Source organism: Perca flavescens, chromosome 13, assembly GCF_004354835.1.
Source record: "Perca flavescens isolate YP-PL-M2 chromosome 13, PFLA_1.0, whole genome shotgun sequence".
Taxonomy (NCBI): domain Eukaryota; kingdom Metazoa; phylum Chordata; class Actinopteri; order Perciformes; family Percidae; genus Perca; species Perca flavescens.
The window spans coordinates 3,655,733-3,670,391 of NC_041343.1; the positions used below are offsets into that span (position 1 = coordinate 3,655,733).

The 14,659-nt window shown below is 41.4% G+C and overlaps 1 protein-coding gene across 1 annotated transcript in view; it reads right to left on the bottom strand.

Annotated features, from left to right (window-relative positions):
* Positions 1-1,974: 1,974 nt before the first annotated feature.
* Positions 1,975-14,659, bottom strand: part of opcml (opioid binding protein/cell adhesion molecule-like) — a 211,096-nt gene continuing 198,411 nt past the window's right edge. The window contains exons 4-7 of the mRNA XM_028595323.1: positions 5,708-5,845; positions 5,188-5,308; positions 3,112-3,263; positions 1,975-2,487 (exon numbers count right to left, since the gene is read on the bottom strand). Coding sequence (XP_028451124.1) covers positions 2,387-2,487; positions 3,112-3,263; positions 5,188-5,308; positions 5,708-5,845 — 512 coding nt within the window. The 3' untranslated portion in view covers positions 1,975-2,386. The remainder of the gene's footprint in view (positions 2,488-3,111; positions 3,264-5,187; positions 5,309-5,707; positions 5,846-14,659) is intronic.

Consider the following 14,659-nt stretch of genomic DNA (forward strand, 5'->3'; position numbering starts at 1 on the left):
ACACACCTGTGCTTTTCCTACTACAACATGTCAACATTGCTACCCCGGTTGTCTCGGTGTTCCAGTTTATTTGCTTACTTCAGGACTCTTTTTGTTGTAACCCTGCCCTGTCGTCTCTGCATTTTTGGGCTCGCCATTTCTCTAAATCCTGACACCCTCTCTAGGTGTGTGTGGGTGGGGGTGGGAAATATAATAATCGGGGGGGCGTTAAGTAGCTGTGCCGAGCCAGTCTGTTGGAGGGACTTTTGCTGGAAGGCTGTGTGAATCTGAGTGACACAGAGAAGAGCTTCAATGGAAGCCAGAGATCCCGCATTCCAGCAGTCGCTTGCTTGTGTTAACCATTTAACGTTGCCTAATATTACTCATTTTCCTTTTGAAGATCGTTCTATGTTGACAATCAGTTTAAGAATAAATTATTTTATGTAATCTTGAACTGCTCTTCCCTTGGTTTCCCCTGGGTTTAGTTAATTGTTTTGTCCTAACCACCCCTAGACACTGCGTGTTTGTTTCCCATTTACAGAGCCAGAACTGTGTATGAACACAGGATTTATTCCCCCCCCCACACACACACACACACACACACAACAGACAGCGCACCGGGAGGAGATATTGGCTGAATTTGGCAAAATGTGTATTAGATTAGAATCCCAGTCTCCACCTTTTTATTACAAGCATGAGAGTAAATGTACTTAGTTACATTCCATCACTGCAAGTTACTGTATAGACACAAATTCAAACTATCTAAAGCTCTGGTACTTTTAGTAAATACGATCCCAGTCTAGCTCTGTCTGCTGTTATTAATTGATGGTAAATGCTTAGTGACTGCATGCATTTTCAGCGATATTTAGGATTTTAAGAGATATTTTGAGGGATTATAACTCATTGTTAAGCTACTATTTTCCAATGCACATCAATGGAAAAAATAACAAACACATGATTTGTGTAAAGAGAGCCACTGTGGCTGTCTGAGAAACTTAAAGGCTATTGATTAAGTCAATATGTTTGTATTTTTACACATTTTTCAACTTAATTCATAACAGATGCAGCTTTAAAAGAAGACATTAAAGCTATAGTGCGTGGTGTCTGTCTCCCCCATGACAAATTCTAAGTCAAAACTGTTGTTGCGTCCACATGATACAAGCCTTCCGTGATCGCGCGCCTGGTCCGCTTCGTCAAGGAGTAAACCTCCATATATGGGCGCCCGCTCTACCAAACTGAGCTATCCGGGCACCCAATTTGTGCCTTTTCTGCATCAAGTTATGGTGCAAATGTCTTTGTTTAGGAAGGAAATCATAATAAGCTTTTGGGGTGGGTTGCACTGGCCAGTTTTGATTATTAGGGGGTTGTAAATCCCCCCCATCCCCCCCTGTAAATTACACCTAGGGGCGATGGCTTAAATGTAACGGACGTTCATTATTATAAAGAAGTTACGCACTGAAGCTTCAAAAGCCAATCATATCCTCAGGAGGTTGCGGGTAATGAATGAACGGCAGCATTTAGTGAGAAGTCATTGCGGTGCCATGATGACATCAGCACAACCTGTGCCTCAACTCTCACTGTCGAGAACGGGGCAGCACACTGAGCAACACCTCTGTCCTAAATGACGCTGCACATAAACGTCTGACCGTCTCGTTTCAGATTTTCAGCGGTCAGTGAACGTGCCGTGAAGCTGCTATGACGCTGTGATTCGGTGTTTTAAAAGTCATCTGATGACGTATGCATTTAGAGAAAAAAAACAACAGTGCAGGAATTGTATATATATATATATATATGTACATTTTCTACACACACTAGGATGGAAAGAAAAATTTGGATGCACTATGCTGTAGGACTTTGCCTGAGAAATCATGGTGTACTATTTGTTATTCTGAACTGTTTATCATGAAGGATCCGTTACTCTGTTTTGCATACAACTGTAAAAATACAGTAAAATTCAACAATCACATTGCATTTTGTCATTTTTTTGTCGTTTACTTAAAAAAGCTTAATGGTATTGTACAGATATTGAACAGTACATGACACAATAATATTAATAATAATCTGAATGTACACTTCAATATTGGGCAATAAACAGTCAACTATCAACAGTTACATGTATTTTTCTTCTTTTTTTTTTCCCTTTTCACATACAAAAAGGTTTTTTTGGGGGGGGACACAAACTCATCAAATTAGTGCATGATTCAAATTTTTCCCTTCCTCGGATTGACGCCTCTCACGCTTTGCGAGCCAACAGAGAACAGACTCTGATGCAAAGCCAGAAAAGAGAAAGAAGGAAAACTAAGGGTGAACCGCTGGCACTCTTAACTTTCCGTTCTTCTCATTGGACTGATAGTCTGTTCTTGCTGCTCAACGCTGAGAGAAGCTTGAAGGCGGTCACGTTTTCCCATCAGAACTTCAGCAGGTAGAGTAAGGTTTCAGTCAGCAGGAGGCACGCGGAGAAACGGGGCAACACGGCGGCCCCGTTCACGTCATGCATGGCCCCGGGCCCTGCAGGAGAAGGATACTACACTTACTCCATCACCAGCTTTAGTCTTACAGTCCACATCTGTATCAACTGCTATCAACTGGAATTGAAATGTTCACGTGGATGGGATTTATTATTATCTCAGACAAATGAGAGCGTTACATTGGTGCTGCAATTGCCATGGAAACCGGTGAATGGTGGAAATGAAAAAAGGTAAATCAGTGAACATACTGTACATGTCAGGATTCCTTTTAATTCAGTATGTGTGCAGCTGCTAGCCAGGGGCGGGGCTAGAAGGTGGGCACGGGTGGGCATGGAGTGGCACCCCCCCGAAATATGACTGCCCCCCACAATCCATTGGACTAGAGTGCTGTCAATCTGGCAATTTCCATTGGATCAGATTACTGTCACTTGGCTGACACCATGGAACCAGCACTGTAATTGATTTCTATTTTTGAGTCTATATAAAAATGTGTATTGTATTCGGATTCAAAATGAAAACAAGTGAAACTAAAAATGAATGTGATGTTTTATTTTATTTTATTGTCAAATTACATTGTGTTGTTCTATCCTGTCCAATATTTCCTATATTTCTAAGCAGATTTTCTATGCAGTATTCGGATAAAAAGTTGCATTGCTATTCTTACCGTAAAGGATTATGCTGGCATTAGTGATTCCCATGGTGTTCATGGCAACACAAGTGTAGTTTCCATAGTCTTCCTCGGAGACGTTGAAAAAGACGAGCATGGACTGTTTGCCTTGGTTCTCTATCTTCACCCCGTTGAGTCCGTTGAAGAGCCTGTAAGAAAGAGGGAAGCAGCTTTCAGGACTTCTGCTGAAGAAAAGAAACTGCAAGGACTAGAGAAAAGATGCAGAGCTTTTCTCTAGTCCTTTGATAGGCCATGTGTCTGTTTACTAAGGGGAATATTCGGAGATAAAAACTCATAAATTTGCAAGAAAAAAGTCAGAACTTCTCTGAGATTTAAAGTCACACAGTTTTTACGAGAAAACCCCAGAGAAGTAGCGTTGCATTACTTCACAATGGACACGTTGGATCACCGTCATCACACCACAGATGTCTCCGCTTACGGTGTATTATGCCGGCAGTGGATGACCTAATCAAATTACGTTGCAATTGGATTCAACAAGATAATACTTGTGAGTTTAGCCCAGAATCACCCTATTATCATAAGCACTCAGACTTTGAAGAGACATTGCCATGTTTAGGCTGTTGTTGGTAACTTTTATAGCTTGCAGGCACTGGCAAGGGATCTTTTTAACATGTAAATATCACCACTGGTGTTGTCTGCTGCCATTATTACTGTAAGGCCTTTCCTTTGCACTGCTGACTGTCTTTACAGTCATCTGATCCATCTGCATCTCTAACTGGAGTGACCGATTACGCACGGCAGATCCGCTGGTTACATTCTGTGCCACCAGCGTCAGACTGTTAAAGGGGTGGTAAATAAAACACTGGCTAACTTGGAAATGAGGTCCTATATCCAAAATTCTGAACCATCCCTGTTAATATATATAATAACCACGGAACCCCCGTGCTTATGTGCACACCAAACGCGTCTTTTGATGAATTATTCTCACAGCTTCTTCTGCGTGGCGTGTTGGAGACTGACTCGCATAGCTCCACGAAAAATTGTGAACCAATTAAAACTTCCCGCTTAGCCTACAGGTATGTGTGGCTGTGATTAGCAACGTTAAGTGATAGAAATAGTTTGGGTTCAAAACTAAACACTGGGAAAAGTCCCAAGTCCCAGACAACAATATGTTTTTACAAATAAAAATAGCAATGATTCTACAGGACTCCCGAACTGTCAGCGTGTCGCGGAGAGCTCCTCTGTCATTAAAGAGGTGGACGTTTTTGTACCCACATGGCTCTTTTAGGGCCGTCGTGCATTTACACCTGTGGGCTGCAAAAGGCAAACCTTTTTCTTAGAGTTCAAACTCTGAATGCAGCTCACTGCCTCATCAAAGTGACTGTGTGTATTTGTGCACGTCATCCTTGAGTGCACAACAACTTTCCCTCTGTTTCACTCATTGCATTTCATTGCCTTTTTTCATGTTAGCGGATGCCAGGCATTTATTTTATCAGAGTCCTCCATCTTTTCATTCTTGAGGACTGATTTTGTCTTTTGGGGACTGACGAGCAATGCTGCTGTCACCGTCAGGGACCATTTAACAGTGCAACATAGCCCGTGTTTACATCACTTTACCAGCTCTGGGGCTCCTCATAAACAGCTTTGCAGTCCCCAGCATTCAGATGGAAAAGATATTATACCATAATATGCTCTAAACCTCCGAGCCCCACACCACCCTGACATAAACCAGTTACAAATTAGAAATAATAACATTTGCCTTTGGTGTCCATGCCTGTTTTGCAAATGAGTTGCCTGAATTTTGAAGATGGAAAAAAAAGAAGGAAATTATGACTTTTGTTTTGTTTTTTACAGTGTCATTATCGGGATATATTGCCGATTGAGAGAAGACTAATGAAGGACATGAAGGATTATCTCATTACATCATGAAGCACAATCTTATTTTAAACGGGGATATGTGTTAAACGCACAAACACTTATCAACAAAGATGATGCAGTCTGGCTTAGTAAGTCCACACCCTGCAGCACACTGGGTGTCTATGGGTGTCTGTAATACTGACTTCAAACAATTCCAAGCCTGTAGGAATCACAGAGCTCAGAAGAGAAACTTGCCTGCGGTCTTCTTTGTACCACTCAAAATCTGCCCTCGGGACAGCAGAGGCTTCGCATTGCAGGACTCCTTTTTGCCCAACTGGAGTACCCGTACTCCTCGCTTTGGAAATGAAGGGAGGATCTATAAAACAAAGTCAAATATCTTTTACGATGACCTCATTTAGAGAAGCTAACAACATTGCTTGGTGTTTCAGGTTGCTCCATACTCCTATTGCTGCTCTTTTGACACGACAAAGAACATTTTAACATTGTTTTGGGACGGCATCCAGTTGAACCTTCACTCAACCTGAAACAAACTATACAGTACATCTTCCAAAGACACAAAGCTGTGTAAAGCATTTTATAATCCTTTTATAATTAAGTCACAGTTGCTTGTTTTGTAACAGGAAGACAAAACAGTCAAATTAAAAGAAAAGAAAAAATGGTAAAAAACTAAACAATCCGGCTTTAATTGAGGCTGTATCTATCCTGATTATTAGCCTATGTCCCCCATATGTTTCCACGGTGAATGTGTTCTTACAGTTGACTGCGACTTGCACTGTCCTGACATCAGGGCTTGAAATGTCATTGGAAGCGATGCATTCATACGATCCTGACTGCTCTTTAGTGATGGCTGTCAGCACCAGATGTTCCCCCTCTGTCACAAATTTATGAGTGCCTGTGAAGAGGGAAAGAAACAGAAGAAGCAATGCATTAGTAAATGAGACCTAGTATTGCTAAATAAGTGAGCTGTACTGACCTTGATGGAATTTCTACATCCTAAATTCCTAAAGTCCTCCAAACCATACAATGATACAGGTCTGGAAAATGACCCACAGGAGTGTTTTCAGTCCTTGTATCTAAACCAGAGAATATAACGGTTGCGATTTGAAACATGCCGTTAACGTTGTGAACCGTCACAGTTTGGTTATATACAGGTAGAACAAAAACTACTTGGTTAAGTTTAGAAAAAGATGGTGGTTTGGGTAAAAATTAGACGTTACTTCACTTCCGGTTCCGCATGTCACGCTGAATGTAGTCTCGCATGGCCAGACCTTCCTCCACAGCACTGCAGAGGAGGGTCTGGCTAGTCCACACAGCCTTCCGGGACATGAGAAAAACGTGCTCTGGTTTATTGGCATTTCTTTAAACCAATCACATTGTCGGCTTGGGCGGGGCTATGGCTAATGCCGTCATGGGTGTTGTTCACCCCTAAAATGGGTCACGCTTTCAAAAACATTTGTTCCCACATTTCCCATAATGAAACCAGACTTTAGTTATATAGTAAACACACATGCCATCCATACACAGCAGCTTATATTCTTACAGTTATACACCTGTGCTCTCTGAGCTGAAAGGAGGAAGCTCCAGAGTTAGGAAGACATTTTAATATTAATTAAAACCGCCAAAACACTAGTGCTCTGGTAGGGCACTACTGACTGTTTATCAACTTGAAACGGAAAGTGAAAGACTGATCCTTTACCCTGTGCTATAATTGAATGGTACATTTGTGCTGGTGGGATGTCAGAGGACTACATGACTAATGCAGAAACCATTGGATGCAAAGTCATTTCAATAACATTAACTGTGAGATAGCCTCCCTCTTCTTTTTATATATGACTTAACAGATGAGAACACTCTTGTGATTATCTGCGTCACAGACGTTCATTTAAAAAGAACAAGAAATTCAAATCAACAGCCCACTGTTGCAGTCGGCCTCTGATTTGGTTTCAGTTTCCAAATGTCTCCAGAGGGCAGACAGCTCGGGGCATGCACTCATTACACAAAGAAAATACACTAATTGCATTGAAACAAGCCCACTTGAGTAACAGCACAAATTACCCCTGACACCAGCAATGTTAAAGCATGTTTTGGTGACAGAGAGACCTTAAGCTATTGCAGCGTGGGTGGGAAAATGGATAGCAGCACTAATCCCAATCAGTAGAAATGTCAATCCAGCAATATCTCAACATTAGCATAATATTGTGTTTTCCAAATCCTCGGTTGCAGACACGGTTGCAGCTGGCTGGGAATTCACGGAAAAGGTTGTGGGCTACGGATAGTCAGCTTGTTGCATGTAACCAGGGGAACCGCTAGCACATGTAAGTAATTGAACATTCTCATCATGGATAACTATATTAGGCAGACTGTGGGTGACTAAATGCTGTTGAGTTACTAGTTGGTACTGTGTGAGTGCTTAAATGAGGGCCACGGGTGGAAGGACGTTTACTGTCAAATTATAAACTCATTACCTCATTGGCTATGAAGTACACCAGATTAATACATTCAAGATTGCATTTAAAGTATATTGCATTATTGTGTCTTTAGTAAAATATGCCTCATAAAGCCTGAAATTAAAATTATATCTACGTTGATGGAATAATAATTAGTAAATATTGTCTACTAAACCAGAGGTGTCAAGTAACGAAGCACAAATACTTTGTTACCTTACTTAAGTAGAAATTTTGTGTATCTATACTTTACTGGACTGCAGAGGTGTCAAAAGTATTCACATTCATTACTCAAGTAGAAGTATAGATACTAGGGTTTGAAAAGACTTTTGTAGAAGTTGAAGTATCAACTCAAGCTTTTTACTTAAGTAAAAGTGTAAAAGTACTGGTTTCAAAACTACTTAAAGTATAAAAGTAAAAGTAATGTAAGGCAGAGATCTTCAACAGGGGGTCCTCAGAGTCATTGCAGGGGGGCCTCCAAATTATTGTACATTTTTGAGTCTTTAAAAAAAATAAAATGCCTTAACATAATTCCAACATATTATTAGCAAATATAAATTCCCACTGATGATAAGCTTACTGACCTATAGGTAAGGTAGTCACTAAGATATCAGCCCACAGATACAGTTAATCCTAGGTTAACTGTGCCACATATGTAACATTAAAATATGATTTATAAAATCATGCCAACAATTAATATTTTAATAGCTTATGAAAAAAGGTATGTAAGAAGGCTTTAGGTTACCCTAACAGTTATTGTAGGCCCAGTTTAATATGCAACTTAATTTCATACAATATGTAGTAGGGGTCCCTGCTACATCTCACTTTAAGTTAAGGGGTCCTTTAATTAAAAAACGTTCATGACCCCTGATGTAAGGGGGGGAAATGCCATTAAGGACAACAGCTTAACTCTAAAACGCGGGGACAAAATCATATGACTATAATAATGTTACAGTATATTAAAATCATACCTGCAAACTCAGAAGGGCTGAAAAAGGTGACACGTAGGCTACATCTCTTCTGTGTTTTTCAGACAACGGCAGCTACAGTCTGGTGTCAGACTCCTCTCCAGTGAAATATAGACACACTTTTACACCGTTTAGCTCTCAGCATTTTATCATGTTTACTCCATCTTCTAGCTAACGCTAGGCTAACCTGCTTCCAACTGTAGTGTTGACTAGCGTCCCGTGCGGCGATCAGTTCCCTCTAACGTCCGTTTTCGGAGCATCGCGCAGGCACCTAAGGCACCGAAATCCGTGTTGCTATTCGGTGCGGTAGATAACGGTCGTTAAGGCACCGGTGGCGTATTAGCACCGGGTCTGTACAGGTGTTATGGATCGCGTACAAACCAATAGGGTGTCGGAATAGTTATGTTTATACTTCTCATCCAACCACAATCACATTCACTCTCTCCGGATGGAGCGATCTGGATAGGTTTTTTTGTGTTTTTTTTGAACGATGACTGACGAGCTGGAATGAAAACAAGCCGAACTGAAATATGAGTAACAAGGCTATTTTTAAAATGTAGGGAGTAGAAAGTACAGATAATTGCGTGAAAATGTAAGGAGTAGAAGTAAAAAGTATGCTGTAAAATAATTACTCCAGTAAAGTATAGATACCCAAAATTTCTACTTAAGTAAGGTAACGAAGTATTTGTACTTCGTTACTTGACACCTCTGCTGGACTGATTATTCTACAGCAGACTTTTTACTTCTACTCCTTACATTTTTACGCAATTATCTGTACTTCTATACTCCTTACATTTTAAAAATAGCCTCCTTACTCCTATTTCAGTTCGGCTTGTTTTCATTCCAGCTTGTTGTCGTTCAAAAAAACAGCCAAAAATCCTATCCAGATAGATTGCGCCATCCAGATAGAGTGAATTTGATTGTGGTTGGATGAGAAGTATAAACATATACCATTCCGACACCCTATTGGTTTGTACGCGATCCATCAAACCTGCACATGACACAAATCACGTCAAACCTCAGCAAGGAAATAGCAGATGTATGTAGCCTAGTAGGAAGATGTCCGTATGTAGCCTAGTAGGAAGATGTCTGTGGCAGAGACTCAAGAGGACCTGAGCAAAATGTCCCGACCAATCACCAGCGAGGAGGTTGGTAGCCAGGAAGACCAGCCAACCCTTCTCCATCCCTGGCTGTACCCATAGACAGTATATAATGGACCAATAGATCCCGTTGCTCTGGACGGAGACCAGTGAAGGCTATTAGAAGCACTTTTCCGGTGATGGCCAGCTTTACTGCGCAGCCTCCAACTGAGAGAATGTGACGTGAGCAACGTGTCTGAAAGTTGTAAGTCTTCTGGTAGCTGTGCCGAGAGAAATCTCAATCATTCCCAATCTTACAGATACGGAGAGTGTAGGTGTATGTAAGGAGATAACATGGGCACAGGCTAATTATTGATCACTAACATGCTAGTTAACATTAGTAATTAAACCTAAACAGCTCATGTAAGTCGAAACTGCCTGTGAGCTTCTCCTGTACTGTACGGTAATTCCTCTACTGTGTGACAGTAAGTCACTTGGTTATGACACAATCGTTAGCTTATTTTTACAAAAGCGTCTGCTACGGAGCCATAACGTGAGATACAAGGTAATGGAGCCTTTTATACATTGTCGTGTTTCTTTGGAACTAAACAACGGACAAATAGAGTCTTCAAACATTTCTGATGTAAAGTTATTCGCAGTTAAGTGACGTAAAAAAAAAAATGGCAGTCAGCGGAATGCTAACAGGAGGTGATGGCCAGTTAGCAACAAAATGGCGCCATAGATGGCTCGAGTTCTGAAGCGAAGCTTACCCCCTTGGCTGTACCTGGAAGAATCTTTCGAAATGGTTGGATGCAAAAGCAATTCCTTTCGAATGCACTGCAAGCTCTGCGCACCCAAGTACCACAAGCTAATTGTGTCACAAACTCACAGTCTAATTTGAAAAAGCATATTGATATAATTTTTTCCCCCTTACATTACTTTTACTTTTATACTTTAAGTAGTTTTGACACTTTTACTTGAGTAAAAAGCTTGAGTTGATACTTCAACAAGTATTTTTAAACCCTAGTATCTATATTTCTACCTGAGTAATGAATGTGAATACTTTAGACACCTCTGTACTAAACTAATTTGGGGATCCAACATATTTCTTCTTTGATGCTTCACATTTTATTCAAACATTCTCAAATTTGTGGTATTTTGGAATCCATCCAGCCAAACACCAACAGATGCTTCAAAAAGTAATCTCATTCAATATTCTCTCCAATATTCCATTCAATAGTTGAGCCTAAGTCACAAAGCAGCTGCAAAAAAATAAATAAAATGTTCTCCTGATTTTGTCATTACAGTAAACAATTGCCTCATTTTTCCTGTTAAAAACATTAAAAACAGATTCAGTGTTCTGACTCTGCTAGTTTGTGTCACAACACATGTACCAGTGTCTGTTTGTCTGTGTGTGTGTGTGTGTGTGTGTGTGTGTGTGTGTGTGTGTGTGTGTGTGTGTGTGTGTGTCAGCATCCAAGCAACAACGGAGCCGGAGTGAATCGAGTACAATCCAAACACTGTTGATTCCTGTTGAGAAACTTGATCAGTAGCCAGAATCCACAGCACAGTTAACATCATGTAGACATTTACAAAAAGTATCAGATAATGATCAGACACGGTTACAGTCAAAGCATTACAATATAAATGTCAATCTAAATTACCCAGATGAATGAATATAAAAAGTCATAATCATCACATATTACTTTGGATGAATGAATATAAAAACAATCACCATCATCATCAACACCCACATCAGTGGTCTGCAGCAATGGCCATAATTCCAGCAGAACATCAGTGTCAGTACAGCATGACTGGAGGACTAATAAGAGAGCTATTAAAGTACCGGCTGGCAGCCGGCACAAAAAAGTGTCTAAAAGCACTCAGCGGAGCACCTAAGCAATATTAGCCATCAGCTCAAGGAGCTCTGCTGCCTGGACGTCGCTGTGTGCAGCTTTTTGTAGAGAGGTTACTGCAGTCCAATTACAAGCGTTGCAATAGAAAAGAACCAAAGATTTGCGGGAAACTATTTGGTACCATGACCGAAAAGCAAGCAGCAGGTGCTCGTTATAAAAGTCTATTACTGGCGATAAAGGGCAAATTGTTGAAAAGTCAAAAAGGTGACCTGAAACTGATAGAAGCTGCCAGGCACCAATTTAAACCTCACAGTTGAAGTAAAGTAAAAGCATTTTACTGTAGTTATTGACAGACTACTTAACACTATAACCACCAGACCAGAAGGCCAGGAGCCAGTCTATCCTGTTGTTTGGCTGATGGAGAGTGTGGTGGAATTTCCGGAATAACAGCATGTTGTGGTATGATGAGACTAAAGGGAAAGCTTAGACAACATCAGGTCATTCATAGGTCACAGGTCAGGGGACCAGAATATTCAGCCAGTCTCTAAAAACCAAAACTGTTGATGTATAATTATGTTAATCTCTCTACAGATTCAGGAAATCTAGGCAGCTGCATGATACGGGGATGTTTGGTCTCAGGACTGTCTCCGTTTGGAGGCCGGAGGTCCAGCCACACTTTGGCATACTTCCCAGAGAGAGACATGGGCTGAACTAGGCTTTAGCATCTGTGTTTAGGTGCCAGCAATATCTTTGTTAACCTTAAAGGTTCAGCTAAACGTAACGCCTCCAGCATGAGTTTAGATACTCAGGAACAGGAACAGGAACTTCAAAGAGTTGGGACGGCACTGCACAATAACACATCGTGGTTAAACTGTACTGCCGGCTTAATTGTCTCCTCAATTGAGTGTTCATTAAATGCTTCTGTGTAAGTCTTAAGTCTCCCGAACCTTCTTCATGTATATATGAAATGAGCTGCGCTGCTCCTGAGTTTTTTTCTTAACAGAGAGTTATGAAGTGTGCGACGGCTCCTAGGCCCATTGGCGCGGGAAGTAAGTAAGTAGTAGATTGGCTAAAGATAAAGGTGGGTGGGCATAGAGCAGGTTGTTTACATCGCACTGTTCCAATATCAGCTTTCTAAGAACGCGTTGAGAGTGAAAGAGTGGAATTAATTTGTAACTGATCCCCGGTCAGATTGGGTTGTATCAGCGAGTGAAAGTGTGGAAAAGAGAGAGAAAGAAGCGGCTGCTATAAAAATGTCCCGCGAATAAATAGCTTTTTAAAAAGAGCTGGGAATGACGAAGAGGAGGATGTCGAGGAGCTAGCCAACGTTAGCTTGGAAGAATCGCTTCCGTCTACCAGCTACACTCAGCCACAGCTAACGGTGGCTAACGTTCACTTTGGCGAAGTTGTTGTGGAAAAAGACAGAGATGAGGCCGGCGGTCATCAGCATTACAGAACAAGGTAATGGCCCCTCAGGTACCATCATCTCTGAAGACCCTTCACTACGGGGACCGATTACAGAGACCGTCCGGGAGGAAGTTATACCCAGAGGGATATTAGCCTTTCAGAATCGGGCGGCTAAATGTCCAGCATCTCGGAGGGGGGACGAGGCTGGCGGCAGAAAGACCCGCTCTCTCACTAACGAGGCACTGACCCGACACCTTCACAACGGTGAAACGGTACCACGGGAGTGGATTCTAGATCACTGTCCACCGGAGACATTTGTTGCGTTGCCTGTAAAGTGCTCCCAACACACAGCAACACATGTGTAGTAGGGGTTAGCGAGCTGCTGAGGGAGCTGGACTTTGAGGATTTGATCTGCGACTTTGCAAAGAAAAAGACAAGAAATTAGAACTTCTAAAGGCAAGAGCTATTATGCTATCTTTAAATTGAGTAGGTTAATATAATCTGTTGTGACCGTGTGACCAGATAATGTACATATTTTGTTTAGTTTATTGAAATGCCATGCATATCAGACGTATTGCATCATAATTTTGTGATGCTGCTATAGGCTTGTGTGAGACTTAGTTGTCAAGTGCAGTAGCCTATATGTTGGCTTTTGCAGTTTGTGAAGTAGCCAGCTGACTAAGTGACTGTTATTTTACAACCTGCACTCAGCTGTGTTGTGTGATGGCATTGTTGTATCTTCAGTCAATCACGTTTCAGAATTACTATTGTGCTTTCTGCTTGGGTGATTTTTAGTGAATACTATATTGCCATAGTCTTGAGCCATACAACGCTTTGGTATAATTTAATTAATTGTAACATTGTCTTGTGATGTGTGAGTCAGATGGCAGTACTTAGTTTATTGAACTGGAAAGGCATACTTGATGCCTGCTCAGCTGGACTAGTCATTCATCTTTTTTTTATTATTTTTTATTCGATAGTGACAGTGGATAGACAGGAAAGGGGGAGAGAGAGGGAATGACATGCAGCGGGCCGCTGCAAAGGAATCTTTTGACCAGTAGTGATTGGCATGTGATTTAGTGCCCATTTAGTTTGCACCATATGTAGCGTACTTCATGGAGGGGGGGGAGGCAGAAGTAGAGTCGTTGTCCTCCCCCCTGACAGCACCCCGCACCCCCTGCTGAAAATGACTTCCCGCGCCTCTGCCTAGGCCTCAAGACCTATTTCAAGTCCCTTTGGTTGCTGGGATCTGGGGATTGGCTAATAAGGACTGATGACTGACACCTGGATGAATTGATTGCTCACGTGTCTATAAAATGGGCAGTCACTCTGTCTCTCTCCCTCCTAAAGGCTGCTTGGTTTGTTTGGACTTTGGTCGAGTGCCTGTGAGTGAACATTGGCGCGCAAATGTACGTTCTTCATGCAAATGCATCATTTTGGCGTTAATCTGCACTACTCCTGGCGAGGGGGGGGGTTGTGAAAAACCACACCAAAAATGTGTTGGTTATTCTATCATTATGAAAATATAGGAATGTACAGAATTTGTATTTAGGAAAAGTCAGGGCAGGAGGAATCCCAACGTTGAATGTGCTCTTCAAAACATTTGCGTTGACCGCACTTCAAATAAACCTGAGGAAAACTACTCGTGAAATGTTTTTGTTTAATTAATTCAAAAGGAGTCAAAGGAACCGTATGATTTATAGGCCAAGTTCAAATTTAAGCTTAATGAACACAATGTCCCTGTTTGGTTGCTGTTGCTAAGCGGATATTTAGCTCTTTTATCCTTGAAGAATGGGTTTGTGTATTTATATTGAGCTATATATATATTATGCTCTGTGGATCGCAATGCCAATCTGTTTGTTGGGCCTACCACTGAACTTGGTTCAGATTGAATATCTCAACAATTCCCGGATGGATTGCCATGAAATTTGGGGTCGGACATTCGCTGTTCT